This window comes from Astyanax mexicanus, chromosome 11 (assembly GCF_023375975.1).
Source record: "Astyanax mexicanus isolate ESR-SI-001 chromosome 11, AstMex3_surface, whole genome shotgun sequence".
In the NCBI taxonomy this organism is placed as follows: Eukaryota; Metazoa; Chordata; class Actinopteri; order Characiformes; family Acestrorhamphidae; genus Astyanax; species Astyanax mexicanus.
The window spans coordinates 3,913,539-3,936,239 of NC_064418.1; the positions used below are offsets into that span (position 1 = coordinate 3,913,539).

A 22,701-nucleotide genomic window follows, 5' to 3' on the forward strand; every position below is an offset into this window, starting at 1 on the left:
AAAATAGCCACTAATCACTAATCACTAATCACACTGTTGACGATAGACCACAACCAAGGTCACTGCAAGAACTTTGTAATTGATTAATCACAGGTAATATACACTTTATACAGTAGGGGTGGGTGATATGGCGCTAAAATAACATCAAGATATTTCATGGTATTTTTGCGATAACGATACTCCAGGCGATATGATAAAACTACTGCAACAAAATTACGATAAAAATGCATATTTATTATTGAATATGATATGACATGGCACACCCCTATCTGAGATATTTAACAAATACAATAATTTTATCAGATTGTAACAATAGTAAATAATCCAGAATATCATGATACTAATAAACCGCTCCATATATGTCCATATATCCAGAATTAAAGATAAATAAATTATACTGGACAGATATAATCTGTCTCTAGTAGATATATAACGAGAAATGAGAACAGTGTAAATTTATCTGTTTCTAAAAACAGCAAAAAAGAAGTACCCTGATGTTATAACTAGAGGTGGGTGATATGGCACCATATTTTAGGTCATATGGTTGTAAACACTAGGATTGCAGTAAGTTTTAGTAATTACTTGCTATTTAAGAATATATTGATATATTGAAGCATTATACAGGACTAGTCAAACATTTGTAGACCACTTAAATCCAGTGGTTTATGATTATTTCTACATTTTGTGCTTTGTAGATATAGATTTAGCCGCTAACAGTGCTAAGCGCTAGCTCTTTTGCTGTTCAGAGGAGAGTATATTGAACTGTAGCCTGCGTTTTTAACATGTTAAGACAACCTACGAGGGCTAGCACTGCTGGAGCAGCATTAATATTAGCCATTAACCGTGCTAAGCGCTAGCTCTTTCGCAGTTCATAGGTGAATATTATCAGCTCTATCAGCTAGTCCTAACGGTTAGCTGCTAATGCTAATGCTAATGTTGTTGCACCCAGCCTTAGTTAAAATCTGGAAATCTAAGCTTACTGTAAATAAACAAAAGTAGGAGAGAAATCTGTGGAGATTAACATCCAGCACTCATTTGAAAGTAAATATATTTTATAAATTACAGTTTTGTTTACGTAGCTTAGCTTTACTTAACTTAGTTGCCCCCACACCCCTGCGGCGAGACCTGCTGAATTAAAAGGAAAACGTGGAGCGACACCCCTGTTCCTTACTTGTGCCCCATAATGAGGCTTATAATCTGGTTCGCCTTATAGCACAAAAATCCAAGAAAAAAAACAAAAAGATCCAAAAAAGTGCAGTCACCAATACCATTAAAAATGTTGTGATGGAACTGGCTCTCATCAGGACCACCCCAGGAAGAGGGAAGGCCAAGAGTTCTCTCTATTCTCTTTCTGCACAGGATAAGTTCATCATACTCATCAGCCTCAGAAACTGCAAGACAGAGACGCTATTCTTTTTATTATTATTACTTTACTTTTTAGAGAATTACAGTGATTTTTAAGCTTTATTATTTTTTTTTCTGTCCTCAAAGCACTGGAAGAATTTTTAAGAAAAAAAAAAAAAAAAGAAAAAAAAAGATTTCTGGTGCTCTGGTGCTGAAGAATGACATTTAATGACATTTCTGGATCCAGGTGACTTTGAAGAGATGCCATTACCAAAGGGAAAGCTATTGTGTGTTCTCAAAAGACTCGGGGTAGATGGATGGGAGGGAGGGGAGGAGGGAAGCAGAGCACTCTCTTCGAGTGGGGAAAGGTGTAGCGCGTGTCACAGTTCAAGCACAGTGGCTTTCAGCACGACCCAGTGGTCTGTGAACTTTGATTGAAGAGTCTTGTCAGGAACAGGGAATGAACACTAGTTCATGTCTGGGTGGAAAGAAACAGAACTAAGCACTCGATTTGGCTCGACTCCCCTCTTGTGAAATGAGGCGAAAGTCTCAAGTCAGAGTCAGTGTTTACTTTATTGCCGTATATGCTTTACGCCTGGGCGACAGAAATGAAATAGAGTTTGCTTGGATGAAGTTGTGGTACATTTACAATTATTAAAAAGAAACAGAATGACCCACAATGTACAGGATTTTATCTTTAGCAGTGCAATTATAATCATAACCTTACTATATATATAATAACATTGCTATTACAGTCATAAATGTACCTCAGTAGTGCTGCTTAAGTAGCGAAAACAATAACAACAGTAAGGAAGTCATCGTTCACTATAAATGATTCTGTCTTTTCACTAAACTATGCCAAACACCAGAAGAATTTAAAGAAAGAAATATTTATTTTGCCCAATGTATAGAGTCATTTAATTTAAAACTCAAATCTAGATAAACACCCAAATACCTCCTTGACCTTGACTTATTTGGTAGCTTTAAGTGCTGAAAGTCACTGTGTAGTGAAGCCTATAGCCAACATACCTCTTGTTTTTTTCTAACAGGGTAAACGCGCAATAAACAGTCAAATATACTCACCTCTGAACAGCGAAAGAGCTAGCGCTGTGGTTAGCAGCTAATGATAATGCTGCTCCAGCAGTGCTATCCCGGGTTAGCAGCAGGGTTCAGGCTGATAATACTCACTTCTAGATGGCCAAAGAGCTACTAGTGCTTCGCTCGGCTAGCAGCTAATGCTAATACTGCTGGAGAACTACACTGAAATGCATTCATAATGCTGTACTTAAGCGGAGTAAAGCGGCTTTACTACTTCTTAATACCTGACTGGTAAAATTCATACCTAAAGCACACCGGACTAAAAAGTGCACTGTTAATTTTTGTGAAAATTAAAGGATTAGTAATCTGAAATAAGATTATTACTATAAGTAGGTTATAAGATTCATTATCACAGTTTTAGATGTGTGATGGTTGTGTGTAAATCGAGTAGCCGCTCCCATCTCAGTCATTTATGGTGGGATTGCTTATGCTTTGCCTTTTTCCACATCCCCATGAAAAACTAGTCCCAACTAAATAGGACTTCAGATAAAAATCTGATCAATATGGTGCAGTTTTTACAGTAGAATATATAGGTGACCTGTGGGACAATTAAAGGATTAATAATCTAAAATAAGATTATTACTATAAGTAGATTATAAGATTCATTTTCACAGTTTTAGATGTGTGATGGTTGTGTGTAATTCGAGTAGCCGCTCCCATCTCCCATGTGCAGTTTATACAGTAAAATATATAAGTGATCTGTTTTTTTTTTTGTTGTTTTTTTGGATAAAGTTGTGGTAAATGTACAATTATTAAACAGAAACAGAAATAACTACAGCAGCATAAATTCTCCTATATGCTCAGTGAACTACACCCAAGTAGGAAACACTGTTTGTTACCTCTGGAAATAACAGTTCTTCCTCATGTTGTGGTGATTTATTTAAAATACCACACTCATCCTCAACCCCTGATCTCACCACCTTCCATTATTACCCCCAAGGTTGGTTCACACCAGCAGCCATGTGTGTCCCTCCGTCCAGCAGCAAGCGTCTGTCTGCTCTAAGCACGAGTCCCTCACCTGGCAGCGGCAGCCAGGAGAGCAGACAGGGAATTCCAGAGGACAGTCAGCTTTAATTAACCGGCCTAGCCCAACCCTAGCATGAATCATGCTGTTTCAGTAATGGCACTGATAAGCAGAGGGATTTGGACCCTGCTAGCCTCCCACAGGCTATTTATAGTCTGTTTGCTTAATTAAACAGTCGAGTGGAGGCACGGGGACTTACCTGCTGAATTGTGCCCGAGCTGAAATTGTGTTCTCTTGTTTCAGTAAACAGAGTGTCGGGTTATGTGCTTGTACTTTTCGTGCTCAGAGTTTGGCAACTTAAAAGAACATTGTGTGACTCACACTGGTTTCTAGAAACAAAACATTGGCCACTATTATAAGCTAACCTGAGCACAGCAACAGTCAGTGAGCTTTTTTTGGCGGATAAATGTAAAATGTTCTTGAGTGAACGTGTCTAGTAGATTAATCAAACCTTATATGATATGTATATAAACAATTGCAGAGTAAGATGGGTTTCTTTATGTATTAAAGTGGCAGTTCATATAAGCATAAGCATATAAGCAGCATTTCTGAGTGGAGGAATAAAGGAATAAAATATTGTGTTTAATGGTACCAGTGCACTGGAACGACCATTCCTGCTAAGCCTAATACGCTATATTCATTCTGAAAACTGGGGTGTTGACTAGCTTTTCGCAGGAGCAGTCACGCCTGTTTATGTTCTTACGTCACACGTACAGCCTCTAAAAGAGGATCAGGCTCAGTTTTATTGGAGCAATGGAGACTTCAGAAGAGGAAACTCAGAGCTCAGTAGCTCCTCCATTCATAGTAAAACCAAAGAAACGAAGGAGTGAAGTTCTGACTGAGCTCGTTTTTAGCACTATGACCTATCAGAACAGTTTGTGGTAGTGACATTCAGTCTTAGGGGTTTGATGAATGATGAGAAAGTGAAATAGCAAATTCAGCCCATATTTAATTACACTGATAACATCTAAAAACTGTTCAAAAGCTTTTACTGTATGCACATTGGACAATAGAGATGCACCAAATATTTGTTTTTTACTGGAATCTTAACCAAATTAAACATTTGGCCAATTTAAGAGATTTTATGTATTTTGCCACTCTTTTTGTATAGACAATTTAAATAGGATTAATGTCTAAAAGCAAATCAACTTTAGCATTGCAATTGCAGTAATAAATGTGCCAAAAATGTTATGCATCCTTAATTAATAGTGACAGAGAAACTAGTTTCAGTCCATGTGGTGCAAAATCGTGCTTCATTTTTCTCACAGTGAAACTGAATTAGTTACATCATCTGCCATCATTTTTTAGGTGATGGATGTGTGTAAATCAAGTAGCCACTGCCATTTATTCAGTCATTTATGGTGAGATTCTTATGCTCAGGTTTTGTTTGTTTTGTACAGTAGAGTATATAGGTGTTCTGCTTTTTTATACAGTTACATAAGCATACTTCTCTAGCATTTCCTACCCCATATAACTTGGCTTATTTAATCTACCATTTGATGCTCCATTTGTCTTGCCTGGCAGTCATAGACAGCAGAAGGAACAGCGGCGCTCCTTTGAATGTGTGATGCTACAGTGGTCAGTTTCCAGACTCCGTCTGGAAGCGAATATGCACAATGTGCTGCACACAATCTTCATCATTCTGTCAAAACTGGAGTTTGGGGAATTATGAATATGGTGATGGAGAGGGTGGATTCAGTTTGTTTTTAACACTTCTGGGACTGACTTGGAGTGTAGTAGAAATGTATTTGTTTATTTATTTACTTATTTATCTTGCTTGGCTCTTTTAGCTGGAATGTACAGTGGCACAGCATTTTGTTTTAGAAAGATTGTTTCGTATTAAACAGAAAACGACAACATGCAGCTTAGTGTCTAGACTAAGGATGCCACGGTATCAGAAAACTGGTAGTTTGTAACCCTTTGAATGAATTGGTATTCATAATACTTTGTAAATGCATTTATAATGCTTTATAGAGCATACATAATAACTCATAATGAATGCCATAAGCTTGTTTAATAAATCATAATTTATTATAATACACATATTGTCACAATTGGGCAAGGAAAGCCCAGGCAGGATGATACAGGTGTGGTATCAAAAAAGGTGATTAATTTAATAAACAAAACAAACTAAGGTGTAATGCAAAAACATGGTAAAAACAGGCAGGGTTAAAACACAGCAAGACAGTATCAGAGGGAAAGACAACATAATGGGATAGGAAATTTATTATCTTTATATAGACATAGATATATAGATATACATATAGATATATAGAACCAAATCTAATACTCGGCCATTTAAGAGAAGTGCAGGAGTATATATAGTGAGGTGAACAGGTGAACTCAATACTCAGGTGATTGTGGTCTGGGTCTGGGCCTGCTGGGAACTGTCTTTCTTTAACAATTATTCAGTGTCAGAGGTTAATTCTGGCCTCATGGCAGTGTTATATGTCCCATAGCCGTGTTATATTTCATAATGTTCAAGTTATAAAGTGCAAGTATGTCTCTTTATAAAGTGAGGTTTCATAGTGCCTCATAATATGTGTTCATAAGAACTTTGTACAAAATATTATAAGGCATTATGAAACTTGTCTTTATGTAGAGACATACTTGTACTTTATACCATGTTATGTATGTAGTTATAAGTACTTTTATACAAGTTATTATACAAGCTTATGACAATTCTTATACTTATTATGTATACTATATAACGCATTGTAGATTCATTCATAATGCATTATGAATACAGAAATACAGTGTTTCTTTTTTTTTTTTTTTCTTATTTCAGCTGGAACGTGGCTAATGTTATCGAATGTCAGCAAATCTGGATTGCTTGTTTTATTTAGTCATTGTTTTCTATAGAGTTTTGCAGTGTAGCAGTAGCAGTGTAGTTGTTAGATATATGTAGTGTGAGGAAAAAGAGGAAGGGATAGTGAAGGTCCAGCTCTAAAGAATGAGTGGACAGCAGAGTGGCCTCCAGATAGAAGGCTGACCAGTGACACATCCATCACTTTCATTTCACACAACGAGCAGACAGCGCCTTTTTCCCAGTTACTCTGATAATAGGCTGACAGGAGAGTTCTCTTGGCATTTATCTCGCATCTTCCTCACTCTCGGCCCTTAAAGCGATAACTTGGCAAATAGTTATATTTACACAGTTTCAGTCACTGTAGACATGCTTAGTGTTCGACGATTACTTGTTAGATTTGTGTTGGAATCATTAAGCTAATATACACTGATATGCCACATATCATAGAACAGGAACTAGTGTTGTGTTTCATGATTTTATAATAAGACATACAATACCAGGCAAAAGTTTGGACACTCTTTCTTAGGCTGTTTATCGAAATTCGATACTAAAGACGATACTAAAGACACTGACCAAAATGTCTCGGTACTACTGAGTACCAAAGGGTCTAAAAATAGGCCTGTTTTCAGTGTTTTGCATCGCTTTTTGTATTTTTTGGTTAGAATTTAGGAAAGGGTACCAAAAAAATCTTGTTTCGGTATCGGTACCGAATTTAAAGTATTGAAAACGTAATTTTTTCCTACATTGTAAGCAAGTAGTAAAGTAATCCAGATTATAAAGAAACACATAAAGAATCATGTATGAACTTATAAGTGTTAAACAAACCAAAAAGCTCAAGAAGTAACTTTTTTATCTTACTTATTTTGGAAGGTCCTGATGAGAGCCAGTTTCATCATTATAATGTTTTTGATGGTCTTTGTGGTGACTGCACTTGAAAATACTTTCAAAGTTCTTGATATTTTCCAACATTTGTCTGTTAAAGAACTTTTTTTCTTTACTTAGTTGAATAGTTCTTGCCATAATATGGATTAGAACATTACTCAAATAGGCCTATTTACTATAAACCAGGGATATTTACTGTTTAACACTTTTAAGTTAACTAAATAAATTGTTGATTTTCAATGTTCCTCAATGTTTTTCTTCACAGTTTGGATGACTTTAGTATTAATCTACAAGAAAAAAAATATTGCTCAAAATTAGACATCTTGTTTAACTGCTCTAGCAGGCTCTAGGGACTTTGCGTGACAAAAAATAGAATTAACTTTTAGATTTTAACCATGCATCTATTATTTTTTTTCACGGCTAGTCATTAAGAACAAGTTCTTATTTACAATAACGGCCTGGCAAGCAGCAGAAACCACTCTCCTTCACTCATGGCTCCATGACTTACGTATGTGTACAATATAATAGACCCAAATAAATGACCATTAAATTAGAGTCCAACTATTTTACAGCCCTACTTTTCTCTGTCCTTTTAATTAACTTTTTATTTTAGTTATTTTTGCACATTATGGAGAATCTGGGGTATTCTGAGCTAACTGTTTAAGGGCTATAACAACATTACCAAGGAAACTAAAGAAGGGATCCAACTATCAAAAAGAAGATGTAGCTATCTTGAGTATCATAGAACAGTGCTGTTGTTTACTTTGCAGTATTGCCTTCTGATAGGCTGTTTCATGGCTATGATGCTGACAGTACTGTGCGTTCACCCTGTCAGAGAGAACACTAATTGCATGTCAGCTGATGGAAGCAGCACCTGATGTTTCAAGCACACAGAGGCAGTGATAATGTCACGCCCTTGCTTTAGAAAAAAAAAATCTGAGCGTACAAATTGGTCTGCATCAAACGCTAGCACAGAGAGAGGGAGCGAGCCATCTCGTCTCACAGTAGTATCTATTAAATTGATTTTGACATCCTCTTGCGCGTGTGCCACCAGCAGAATCAGAGAAAGTAGGCCAGCACACCTTAGGTTGCATCAACGGCGCTGTCTTTATAAACGGTCGGCGGTTCTAGTCAGCGGGATTGAATGTGAGAGTGAAAAGCTTGGAGACCACAGGGGACAGCACGACGAGCAGAGACGACGACGAGACGAAGAGGCTACAGTACCATGCTTTCAGTCTCCCAGCCCCCCCGGATACTGTGTGAATAGCGCAACATCCAGATGAACCGAGGGTGTGTGGAGGTGAAGTCAAGTCCCTGAAAAAATGGAGTCATCTGTCAGTGACCCCCCTCAGCCAAAACATCCTTGGGGAACCTGAGCGTACAGAAGCTGGAAATGTCAAACTGCTTTGTCATGGCCCATCTTAAGAAAGAAGAAACCTGGAGAAAGCAGAAAAAAATTAAAATTCAGATCAGACAGAAGCTCTGTTTTTCTTACCTGAAGCTCTGCTAAGCTTAACATTAAAGGAGCAGAAGATTAATTTGGAGTGATGCTGTAAAAGAACCACTTTTGGTTACTTAAAGAGTCATTAACTGTATGTTTGAAAGGGTCAATCCCATCTCACACAACATTATGGGTGACATACCAGAGTTCAAAAGAGGACAAATTGTTGGTGCATGTCTTGCTGGCGCATCTGTGACCAAGACAGCAAGTCTTTGTGATGTATCAAGAGCCACGGTATCCAGGGTAATGTCAGCATACCACCAAGAAGGACCAACCACATCCAACAGGATTAACTGTGGACGCTGTAAGAGGAAGCTGTCTGAAAGGGATGTTCGGGTGCTAACACGGATTGTATCTAAAAAACATAAAACCACGGCTGAACAAATCACGCAGAATTCAATGTGCATCTCAACTCTCCTGTTTGAGGTCTTAAAAAGGTCTTAAAAAGGTCTGAAAAACCATTAAATTTGGGGTAGGTTTCCCAAATGTTGGAAGGGTAGAGGTGTAGGTTAGGAAAAGTTGTGGGGCTACATGGCCCTTCAAACTGATTTCTTCAGAGGCACTATAGCTATATCTGTATCTGGTCCTTGCACTTGTATGACAAAAGTCACTTTAGTAAACTGCATGTAAAACCCAACATTTATATCTAGCTTTACTCATTAGCTTTTGTTAATAGCATGTAAGGGTCTGTGCAGTTTATGACTATAAACCCCATGCTTCACAGAGCATCATTTATCTTTAAATGATGAGGCGAAACTAATGAATCATGCATTGACTTTACTGATCAATGTACGTCTAATATCCTGTATGTTATCTTTAAACAGTGTAAAAAATTAAACTACTCTTATATTAGTGAGCCTAAAAATGATGCAGATTTTTCAACAGGACTGAGCAGAAGCTGGGAAGATTAATTTGCTATTATAAAAGGAATTACATCTTATCTAGAACATAAAGAGGAATGAGAGACCTTATGTTTAAAATGTGGTCAGGTGGATGAAGGAGGTGAAACACACTGAAAAGAGTGAGAATCATCTTAGATTAGGGCTTAGATTATCTGTGCCGTGTCCCTTGCTTCAGCAGGGGCTTATCACAGGCTGTGTGTGTGTGTGTGTGTGTGTGTGAAACCCTCAGGCTGTAGAGCTCCACATGTGGCTCCACAGTCTGGCTGCCTCACCCAGAGGGAGAGTGTCTCTTCTATTTGTCTGAGTTTGTGGAACTTAACCCTGTGATGGCAGCTGGTTTTACTCTGGTTGCTTTCTGTCTGTATTTTATTGTATATATTTTAAATGTTCATGGCTTAAATTAGGAATGTACCTATGTGGAAATATATGCACCAATGTATATACAGCTCTGGAAAAAATTAAGAGTAAAACGAACATTGTTGTTTTATTCTATAAACTACGGACAACATTTCTTCCAAATTCCAAATATAAATTCCCAAAAAAAGATGCAGAGCTTTTGTAGACCTCAAATAGTGCAAAGAAAACAAGTTCATATTCATAGTTTTAAGAGTTCATAAATCAATATTTGGTGGAATAACCCTGGTTTTTAATCACAGTTTTCATGCATCTTGGCATCATGTTCTCCTCCACCAGTCTTACACACTGCTTTTGGATAACTTTATGCTGCTTTACTCCTGGTGCAAAAATTCAATCAGTTCAGCTTGGTTTAATTTCTTGTGATCATCCATCTTCCTCTTGATTGTATTCCAGAGGTTTTCAATTTGGTCAAATCAAAGAAACTCATCATTTTTAAGTGGTGTCTTATTTTTTCCAGAGTTGTATATAGGTATAGGTACCACTGTAAACTAAGACTACCTTTATAAAGGGTTTATAAATGGTTCACAATTGGTTTATTAATGGTTACTAATTAGGTTGTAAATGCCTTAAAAATCATTAATAATCAGTTATAACACATACGTAGAAAGGGCAACAATATAGACGGCTGTGGGTTCACTACTTGGCAAACAACAGAGCAATGTTGCCTTTTCTACAAATGTGTTCTAACTGATTATTAATGATTTTTAAGGCATTTACAACCTAATTATTAACCATAAATAAATTTATTGTAAACCATTTATAAACCCTTTATAAAGGTAGTCTTATTTTAAAGTGGTACCTGGGTATAAATAATATAACCACACCCATCTCTGTAATTTACCTGTATTTGAATAGTATTTGTGAAAGTTACATACATCTGTAAATTCTGTAATCTAGAGTATATACTCATGTATACTCATAAATCATCTACAGTTTACAACTATAAATATATTATATAACGTTTAGAAATGTCCCTGAAGATTTATGACATATTAATATTAACTAATAAAGATAATGGAGTTCCCCTTTGAGCTGAAGACGGGCAGTCTACTCTCCGCTGTGAAGACCAGATGGGTGACGGTAGATTTGCATAATGTCTCTGCTTGTGACTGCTCTCACTCTTCCCAGAGAGTTAGAGTTCTGTGTGGCGATAAAACAACCCATCTCTCTTTCTCTCTCTCTCTCTCCTTTTCTTCAAATCTTGTCAATTAATCCACCCACCCACAAGCTGTGGGGCTGCATTTGGACTGCGATGCACAAGTGTTGCACTACATAAACATTTCAAAGCAAAGTGTGCTCTCCTCTCTTTTATAACGCATAAATGTTATGGGATTCAGTCTGCGATCACTTAGATGCTGAAAAGCTCTGCAGGCCCTCTCATAACCAGGGTGTGTGTGGTGATATAATGATGTCATATCTTTATCACTATCATTTACATGGGCTTCGAGTGGTCCAGAGGATTAAGGCTTCCAGTATGATTTGGTTTGAATCCTGGGTCTTGCTGTTTGCCTTCAGCAGCTGGAGTCAGAGAGAGCATGGTTAAATGGCCTTGATGTTGGTCAGCACTGTGTTTTATTATCAAGTCTAAAGTCAGTGCAGTGTTTTCCCGAAAAATCTTACAGCACTTCATGCTTCTTCCCTCTGCTGACAACTTTTATGGAGAGGCGGATTTCATTTTCCAGCAGGATTTGGCACACTGCCCACATTGCCGAAAGTACCAATTGATTGTATATAGTATTCTAATTTTCTGAGACATTGATTTTTGCCATAATCGGTCATCAACAATAAAAGAAATAAAAGCTTAAAATAGATCACTCTGTGTGTAATACATCTATATAATAATACTGTATATTTCTGAAATAAAGTAACTTTTCAATAATATTCCAATTTTTTGAGATGCACTAGTACTAGCTCTGCTGGAGTGTCATTTCTTACATGATGTGGTGTAAGTGCAGCTGGTGGTATTATGAGGCGGCACTGAACTGTAAGGGGTATCAGCAACTGTTAAATTATATTATTTTTATATAATTAACAATGTGTTCTTCAAAGAATTCATATTAAAAAAGTGACCGAAATACAGTTTACTGTGTAGCTCTAATCAGAAGTTAACTCCGTACTGAGGCCAGTCCCGTGGTGGCCCTGGTGGCCAGGCGTGATCCTGGCCGTGTCCCTGCCTGTCTGTGGCACCGTGTGCATTCTGGGGAGTCTGGGACAGAGAGTTGCATTTGGCCTGGCAGTGTGCGCTCAGTCCTGCCCTGCCAGTCCTCTCTGTGATTAATAGGCTCTATTATAAACCAGCACAAAATGATGGATCTGCTTCAACAGGGCTTTCTTTTGTTCTTACTGAGGAATGGATCCAGATCCAGCAAGTGTGTGCACTGCTGAAGTGTTTTGCTTTAGTGTTTACTAAAAGGTCCTGATCTTTAATGTTTTTTAAGTTTTCTCAGATTCTCAGTTCCTTTATTTCCATGTTTCCACAGAAACTGATGCGCTCCTCCGTGTTCCACATGTTCATTCTGAGTATGGTGGCTGTGGATGTGATTGTGGCTTCCAGCAACTACTACAAAGGAAAGAACCACAAGAAGGACTACGATGAGTTCTACCTGGCCGAGGTGAGATATCTAGTTTCACCTTTCCATCTGATCCTTATATCAGTCACTGTTAGAACTGAAAGGTCCAGTCAAGTCTTCTTCTTGTATGAACCTGGTTTAAAATTATCTCAGTTAGTGTGATTTTAGGTATACATTCTCTAACATTAAAGCAATTACATGTAAATAATTGGTTTCATCCATCCATCCATCCATCCATCCATCCATCCATCCTTACAGTTTCAGTAATCCTTCTCTGTCTGCTCTTCTTTCCAATCATCCATCTGTTTATCCAATTTAACCACCCATCCACTTCTGTGCCTTTGTTAAATCCATCCATCCATCCATCCATCCATCCTTTGTCCGTCTATTAGTTAATCATTTATCTTAACCTTGTCTATCCATTCATCCATTCATCCATCCATCCATCCATCCATCCTTTGTCTGTCCATTAGTTAATTATTCTTTTCAACCTTGTCTATCCATTCATCCATCCATCCTTTGTTTGTCCACCAGTTAATCATTCTTTCCAAACTTGTCCATCCATCCATCCATCCATCCATCCATCCATCCATCCATCCATCCATCCATCCATCCAACCATCCATCTTTTGCTATCCATCTATCATCCATCCACCCATCGTTCCATCTTTGTTTTCCCATCCATCCATCAATCCATCCATCTATATCTCTGATGTCCATCTATCATCTGTCCATCTGTTATTCCATCTTTGTCTGTCTATCCATCCATCCATCCAATTCATCCATCCACCCATCCATCATTAATACATCTGTCCATCTGTCATCTGTCCACCCATTCTTCCGTATTTGTCTGTCCGTCGATCCGTTTGTCTGTCTCTCAATTCAGTTTAAGTATGTAGGCATGAAATTATGTATCGCAATGCACCTATATGAAGGTACTGATTCAAGTGCATCAAGTTTGGAATGTCAGGTATAAAAACTATGCATTTTTACGACACACCTACAAAAAGTATGCATGCACTTATGAGATACAACAATACTCTTGGTGTCAATGTACAGATCTAAATAAAAATGAATGTAATGAAAGTTTTGAGGTGCAGTGTTGTTTCCTGAATACTCTTGATAATGTATGTAGTAGATGTATGTGTCCGTGTGTTGTGTGTTTACCTGTATGTTTATCCACCAGTTAATTCTGAGTTGTGACAGCAGCAACCGAATCCCTTGTTTGAGTGAGCTGCTGCTGCTGCTGCTGCTGATCATATCAGATTAGATCTTACTGAAACCTATCCTCATCACATTCTGCCATCTTCAACTGGGAGATTAAATGAGGGATGACAGTGTGGGTGCAGCCTGTAGGCACACTCCCAGCTCCAGGCACGCGCGTGTGTGTTTACGGGCACGTGTGCTGTCTGCCACGCTCTGTCTGTGCAATCAGTATGCAGGTGGCACGGCGGGAACAAAGACAGATAGAAGAGTGTGGCCACCCGCCCACTCCCAGCTGAAAGGCAGAGATAAGGGGAGGAATGCACACTGCATATTCACAGCCCAGCTCCCAGTCCATATCAGCATTAATCCAGTTCACATTTCCATGTGGATCTGCTGAATTTGTGGAGGCTCTAGATAGTTTTCTCCTCTCTCGTTTCTTGTAGTCTGTGAACGTGTTCCCTCGTGCGTTCCGTAGCTACAGGCATGTTCCTACTCTGTTCTCCACTTGCATGAAACAAATAAATTGAGTTGGTGAAAAGAGTAGCTGATGATTTGGTAGCTGTGCTAGAACGTTCTGGACTGTAGATCTAGTGATTTTATTATTCCTGTAGAATACTCATATTAACCCCTTTAACTGTTTAACACTCTGCATGTATGTTTTTTGCACTATAAGGCGCATATGGATTATAATGTTCACGATTAATAAACATCTGTTTTATTGTAAAGAACAGGGGACATATTTTCCTTCTAATTCAGTAGGTATCACCGCTGGGTGTCAAGAAGATTTATTTCTTAGTAAATAAGTGCTTCCGTTTATTTATAATAAGCTTAGATTTCCAGATTTCCAATAAGGCTTGGTGCAGCAGCATTAGCATTAGCAGCTAACAGTAAATGCTGCCTGACAGCGCTATACTGAGGAACCCTGAGTGTTCCAGTAAGCCTGGGTGATATTAGTTGGCTTGTTTTAACTCGATAAATGTGCAGGCTACAGGCCGATAGTGCTTAGAGTGGTTAGCAGGCAATGCTAAAGCTGCTCCAGCAGTGCTAGCAGGGGGTAGCAGCAGCAGGCTGCAGGTTAGTGGCTAATGCTAATACTGCTCCAGTCTCTGTGCTGGGGAACTAACCTAAAACTCCTGTATAACTCTGTACTTCAGTGGAGTGGCTTTACTGCTCCTTAATACCTGACTGATAGAATTCATACATAAGGTGCACTGGATTATAAAGCTTACTGGTGATTTTTGGAAAAATGAAAGGATTTTAAGTTCACTTTGTAGTGTAAAAAATACGGTACTTCAAAACTGGTATGAATTGCATCAATACAATAAGTATAAAGAGCCTTAAAATAGAACCTTGTGGGACTCCATTAAACATTATGAAGTCTGAGCACCCCTTTTTTAATGGGGTAAGAACTATGTTATCAGTCCATGTTTGTGTATCCAGGTTTCTCTCTCTCTCTCTCTCTCTCTCTCTCTCATTTCTCTCTCTTTCTCTGTTCTCTGGACCTACAGGTTGCCTTCACGGTGCTCTTTGATCTGGAGGCTCTTCTGAAGATCTGGTGCCTGGGCTTTACTGGCTACATCAGTTCATCTCTACATAAGTTTGAGTCTCTCCTGGTTGTGGGCACCACCCTGCACATCTACCCGGACCTCTACCACTCTCAGTTAACCTACTTTCAGGTAGGCACTCTAACTTACACATCCTACAATTCTACATATTGTCGCTGTCGGAAGCTGTCCAAACTTTGTATCTTCGAAACAGAAACTGTACAGGAAAAGGAAAACCCTTTTTTAACTTAAAAAAAGAGGTTTTTTTTAATTATTTTTCAAATAGTCTGCATTGTAGATTAATACAAAAGTCCTGCAAACTATAAAGAATAACATGTGGAAAATTCATTCATTAGAGTCATTTGAACTTCATATAATTGTCATTTGAACGTATATAGTGTAGTGTAACTTAGTTTGAACACATTTAAAATGTTTTTTTTTTTGTTGGTAGTAAATATGAGTTTAATGTATTTCAAGTGTTTTACTTAATGAAGCTACACAAATATTCTAAACTCTGTAATTGTTCTCATATCTTATTTAAAATGTTTAAGGGTTTTACATAAATGGAAAATATTATATTCAGAGACTTGCTCTAAAGTTCTAAAGCCCTTGAAGGAGATAAGGGAAGGTATACCTTGTTTAAAAGGACGTTTCATCCTCTGTCTGGCGCCATTTAAAGATAACTTGGGATTTATCATATTGAGATTTCTCTCTTTACTTTCTTTTTTAAAAGAATGTAGGAGTAATTGAAGAGTTATTTGCGTAGCATCAGTGACCTTGAGATGAGGGTGTTACGTGTTAAAACTATGAGCCTCTACATTTGTGTCTGTTATATAAGTTGAATGATAGCCTTCAAACTATGTCTTGGAGCTCCTCTTTATTTCCTCATTGATAACTATAAAACAGATATTTAGATATTGACAGATACTGATGTCAGTTTTAGGAGGTTAATAATGTTATTGCTGTGTATTAACCCTAGCTAATCATATTGGATGAGTTTTATAGTTTGGTCTGAATCATAATAGCAGATACGAAAGTTGCCTCAGACCACAGTACACTCTAAAAAACAGAGGTAAGATATGAGTACTTTTTTGTACTCGAAGGTACACTCTTCATAATTGTACCCTCAAAGGTACAATATTGGTCTTTACAGGGTCAGATGTGTTCCCTCTGAAGTACAAAGTCATTTCTAACAGCAGTAAGTACAAATTTGTACCATTTAACCAGAAAAAAAAGGTACGTTCAGTATTCTGTATCACTGTACTAATGAACAGTATATATTTAAATTGCACATTTTTTATTTGAAAGCCGGACAATTTTGCATCATCAAGTTTTTGAGCCATATTCAGTTGATGATAATGTTTATAATCTTTATAATCTTTACTGGCACAAAAGCCATGGGTACAAAAAAGGACTTTCACTGAAAGGTACTTTTTTGTACCTCAATATAAGATACAGCCCCAGCGACAAGCTTTGTACTCTTTTAAGTACAAATCTTTACTTATATTTCTTAGAGTGTATGTGTCTCAAAAAAAAACAATATCTGTGATCTATGTGACTATATCAGTTGGCCTTAGTCCAGATCAACTGAACCATAGACTGCTTCATTTGCATTTTTTTTTTGGATGATTAGGACTTTTAAATCGATTACAGCAAGTTGAGATAGGTCATTATCCTTCTATTAATAAAAGAAGAGAAAAAGAACAATGACAAAAGAACAAAATCTGACCCTCCATCCTGTGTTTGTGCACCAGTTAGCATTATGAGTGCAACAGTGCAGTATTAGCTAGCGCTTTGTCCCACGTAGATTGTTTTAACACAGTAAACACGCAGACTACAGGCCGATATACTCACCTCTGAACGGTAAATGAGCTAGCGCTTAGCGACTAATGCTAATACTGCTCCAGCAGTGCTAGTCGGGGGTTCGCAGCAGACTACAGGCTGGTAAACTCACCTCTGAACATTAGCAGCTAATGCTAATACTAATACTAATTAGCTAATGCTAATACTGCTCCAGTCGTGCTGGAGAAACTTCACTGAAACTCCTGGTTGGATTTACTGCTCCTTACTAACTGACTGGTAACATTTATACATAAGGAGCACTGGATTATAAGGTGTACTGATGATTTTGGGGAAAATTTAAGGATTTTGTGTTTTTTTTTTTATACATAATGGTCTAAAATCAAACTAATAAATCTAACAAAGAGATCTGAACTATAGCTCAGTAATCTATGTATTTATGTATTTTTTTAGTCCATATATACTCTTGACTAAAATGTTTTTGGTTTTCTACCAGTCAAAAGTTTGGACACACAGTCTCTTTTAATGAGTTTTCTGTCATCCCTTCCAAACTATAGGTGACTGGATGTATTTCCTGTACATTTCAGTTATGGTCTATATTGTGGTCTGATTGATTCGGGCATTGTAAAAGGAAAACTGCTGCAGCCACTGCCACAGTTTTTTAAGAGCTTAGCAGGTAAAAAACAGACTCTGCAGGAGAATGGCTGCCTGTGGGGCTGTGTGATTTCACAAGAAACAGGAGCTGTACAGATAAAACAACATGCTGCCACCACAGCACCAGTATTACAGTGATTTTATCTTGATTAAAGGGTGATGCGAGGCCCACCATGACTCACAGTTAAACACCCCCCCCCCCCCCCCCCCATACCACAGTGCTGCACAGCTTAGAGTTTCTACAGAACTTTTTAAAAACACTGTTATATACACTAGGAGTGTGCCATATCATATCGTTCACAATAATATCGCTAACATTTTTTAATATTGGGAACGATATTATACCCTGAAATATCGTGCCATATCACCCATCCCTATTTATTACATCAGAGTACTAGTTTTTTTGCTGTTTTGCTGTTTTTTTTTAGTTAAAGAAAAATTAACACAGTTCTCATTTCCCATTATATATCTACTAGAGACAGATTATTTTACTTCAATCCTGGATATATTCTGGATCATTAACTTCTGTTACAAATCTGATACAATTCTTGTATTTTTAATATCTCAGTTAGGGGTGTGCCATATCATATTGTATGCAATAATAAAATGTAGTTTTCATTTTGTTGCAGAAATGTATTCTTAGAACATTTTTTTTTTAATTCAGTGTTTTGTCATATCGCCAAGAGTATTATTATTACGAAAGTTCCATGAAATATTGTGATATTATTTTGAGGGCAATATCGCCCAACCCTAATATACATGTCTGGAAAAAAAAGAGACCACTTAAAATGAAAACCTTTTAAATAGAATCAAGAGGAAGATGGATGATCACAAGCCTTCAAACCAAACTGAACTGCTTGAAGTTATCCAAAAGCAGTGTGTAAGACTGGTGGAGGAGAACATGATGCCAAGATGCATAAAAAACTGTGAATAAAAACCAGGGTTATTCCACCAAATATTGATTTTGGAATTCTTAAAACTTTATGAATATGAACTTGTTTTCTTTGCATTATTTGAGGTCTGAAAGCTAATTTCAGCCATTTCTCATTTTCTGCAAACAAATGCTCTAAATGACAATATTCTATATATATTTGGAATTTGGGAGAAATTCTTTCTGTAGTTTATAGAATAAAACAACAATGTTTATTTTACTCAAACATAAACCTATAAATAGCAAAATCTGATTCAGAAACTTGAAAATACCATAAAATATCATGATAATAATTTAGGGCCATATCGATCGCCCACCCCTAGTGGAAATGGACGCCCTGCGATATATATTTTTTCAGAATCCCATGTCTTAGTCTCAATGTTACAGGATTTCAGAGGTGCTGCAGCGGCCAAAACCCTTTTTTTTGTCCTGAGTAACCTTTTTTTTTTTTTTTTGAAAAACATGGAAATGTCTTTTAGAATAGATCTACAATTATCAGAGCACTGCACAGAGTTCAGTGAAAGTCAATCTGGTAATTCAGTAGGTAATTCAGTCTGTAATTTTCTCAGAGGACGAGGGAGAAAATTGTATTACTGGACGATAATAAAATCAGAGCGGTGCTTTTGTGAAAAAGAGAATTACCCCTGGACTCCATGTCAATTTAATCCTGTCGTAATAGGAACTGAAAGCTTTTTTTTTTTTTTTTGCTTCATCATAGCTTCAGTTTGGTTTGCTTATAGAAATGTACAGCAGCTCCATCAGTGTATTCACTAGTGTTTGTTGAACTCGGTGTGTGGAGGCAGCAGCACCTGCTAGGTGGTCCAATGCTAATCATGTGCTAATGGGGGGTAATAATGCATTAGTGCATGCTGCTGGTTGCTGCGGTGGAGCTAGCCGAGGACGGCTCCAGGCAGCTGGAGGAAAACGGGAAAGGGGATTAAAGCAGTTTTTTTGTTGACAGGCCTCATTAAAGACACAACCTGCGCTCCACTCAGTCCTCCCCTCTCTCCACAGGAGGGGTGGGGCGCCGGCCGCATGCCGCCATGCTTTATGAGCTAAATATTCTTAGCTTCTTAGCGCCCAACTATTCTACACATGCACAGAGAACAGCTTGTCTGATGATTCACCTTCCGTTTTCAACTAGGAAATGAGTCACTGGAATTATTAAGCCTATTTCTGGTTTTGGTCACATGGGTTATGTGATTACAAACAATTGAATCGTCCAGTTTCTTTAAATTATTTATATTTATGATCGGAAAAAGCACTCCAGTCAGTGTTCTCAACTTTCCATTTGTCCAAAGTGAAGGCAGAGGTCATTTTTTGGTGATTTAAAAATGATCGATTCCAGGCTGTGCAACACATTTATTATCCTACAATAAGATAAACTATCTGGGTCATCATTCCATAATCACAAGTGAGCACACATACTTATTAAATAATTATTCCGTTGCTGAAAGTTCTTATTAAAGACAATATTATACTAATAATACAGTTCAAGATTTCTCTCTCTCCCCAGAGAAAAGCAGAAAAGCCTGCTAATTCATTCTGTGCTCCGCTGCTAAAGGTCAAACTAAACCTGTGTCATCTAATTTGTTTAAAAAAAGGACACAGGACAGGAAGAGGAAGAGAACATAATAATGAATAATCTCAAATAACTCATCAATAATCTCATTACTTTTGCTCCTCTTCATATTAGAATTATACTATTTTCAGAGTACGAATTAGTTGCCACTGACAAAAAAAAAAGAGAAACACTCTTTGAGAAATAGTTGTTGGAATATAATGAAACTAATGTGTAAATGCATTCATGGTATATACTGTATGTACAGTACTAGTCAAAAGTTTGGACACATCTTTTAATTGTATTTTTCTTTTGTCACGAATGCCAGACATGGGTGAGACAAACATGCGGATTAGAATCAGAGAATTTATTAAAGAGAGTAACAAGAAACTACAAGGAAAACCAAGCACAGGTATAGCTAACAACAGTAAGGCAGCATTAACCAACAACATATCAGAGTGTTTGAAGCCAAGGGTCATCTTTACACAGAAGATAAACAACATAAACCATGGGCAAGGCTATATGGAACTAGATTCAAAACCGAGCACAGAGAACAGGAAATGAGGGGTATTTATACAGGGTGGAACAGGTGAGAACAAAGAGGATTTTCATTAATATGATGGAGAGTTCATGAGACGCAGTGGCACGTGACTGGAAGAGTCTGGAGGAGAGAGCACATGGGAATTCTGGGAAGTGTAGTTCTTAGTCACTAAATTAGAATCCATGGCAGGCAGACATGAAGTGGCTTGCCTGACATCATTCTTATGTTGTAAATTAATAATGAATTTAGTCAGTAACAGTAGTAAACTGTTAGTAAAGTGTTAGTAAATTGTTAAACAAACCAAAATACTCTGTGAAGCATTTATGTGGGCTCTCATCTGATCTGTGCTGGTAACTTTCTATCAAGAGCTTAAGAGTTGGCCTTATCCTGGGACTTGATGGAGGATCTCAGTTTTAGGCTCTTTAGGCTCAGAGAGGAAGTCAATTTAAAGAATTTCAGTGGAAAAAAAGCAACTGAGTGCAACACCTGGATCAATAGCTATTCCCTACTCTTGATCAACGTTTGACCGTGATGCATTGCTCACAGATTTGTTGTCACCCAGAGCAATTTGGGAACTGCTCTCTCAACTAAAGAACATATAATAATGTTATATTTTATAGGAAACTATGTTTTTTACATGTAGTATGCAAAGAATAATTAGATAGATGAAGAATTGTATTTCCAAAGAAAAGAAAGCTGTTTAAAATTTAGAATTTGACTGACGAAAGCTGAATGCCTTCTTTTTCTACAGGTGCTGAGAGTGGTGCGTCTAATAAAGATCTCGCCTGCGCTGGAGGATTTTGTGTATAAGATATTTGGTCCAGGGAAGAAGCTGGGCAGTCTCGTCGTGTTCACAGCCAGTCTGCTTATAGTCATGTCTGCCATCAGTCTTCAGATGTTCTGCTTTGTGGAGGAATTGGACCGTTTCACCACCTTTCCCAGGGTAAACCTTTCCCATATTTTTTAAGTTAAAAGTGTTACTGTGTTACTGCAGCGTTTACACACCACTGCACATTCATGCTTTCATTTTGGACTTGATAATAAAACACAGTGGATCAACACCAGCAGATGACAGACATGTCTCTCCAAACCATCACTGATCATCAGTAAATTTTACATTTCATTTAAAGTAAATCAAGGGATCAGAGTGCGGAGGAAAAGTGGAGAGACACACAGTCCAAACTGCTCGAGGTCTTGTTTAAAGTTTCCACCAATCAGTGATGGTTTGGAGAGACATGTCATCTGCTGGTGTTGATCCACTGTGTTTTATTATCAAGTCTAAAGTCAGTGCAGTTTTGTTTTCCTGCTAAATCTTACAGCACTTCATGCTTCACTCTGCTACTGACAACTTTTTTGGAGATGCAGATTTTATTTTCCAGCAGGACTTGGCACACTGCCCACACTGCCAAAGGTACCAGCTGGTCTTAAAATATAATATTCAAATTTTCTGCAAAACTGATTTTTAGGTGTGTATTTTATCTGGTTAGTCATAGTAATGCAGTAAAATAACCTCTATCTGCCTCTACTCGGAATTTAGAGGAAATGTCTGAATATAATAAGATTAAATGGAAACTAAGATCTTATTAGCAGAAAAAAACATACACTGAGAACCCTATATGCATCTAACCAATAAAATCTGACAAATGTGTGCACTAATAATCGATCATTCAACCAAGAGTGCCTTGGACAGTATAGCAGCTATTTTCTCAGACATTCAAGACATATCATCATCAGTGGCAGGAGGTATTTCTACTCTTTAAACCTGAACATCTTCCTCCTGAGACTGTTGTGGCTCTGCTGTAGGAGGTGCGTAGGCATCTGAAGTCTCTGACTGTCTTAATAAATGTGCTATATAAGACAGGATTAAACAGCAACAGGTAAAAAAAAAATAGAGCTTTTGCGTTTTAGACACATCCGA

General features: G+C 37.6%; 1 protein-coding gene across 5 annotated transcripts in view; it reads left to right on the forward strand.

Moving 5' to 3' along the window:
* nalcn (sodium leak channel, non-selective) overlaps positions 1-22,701 on the forward strand; it is a 118,819-nt gene that overhangs the window by 29,834 nt on the left and 66,284 nt on the right. For all 5 annotated transcript variants that reach the window (XM_049484687.1, XM_049484685.1, XM_049484686.1 and 2 more), the window contains exons 12-14: positions 12,458-12,589; positions 15,261-15,428; positions 21,535-21,726. In XM_049484687.1, coding sequence (XP_049340644.1) covers positions 12,458-12,589; positions 15,261-15,428; positions 21,535-21,726 — 492 coding nt within the window. The remainder of the gene's footprint in view (positions 1-12,457; positions 12,590-15,260; positions 15,429-21,534; positions 21,727-22,701) is intronic.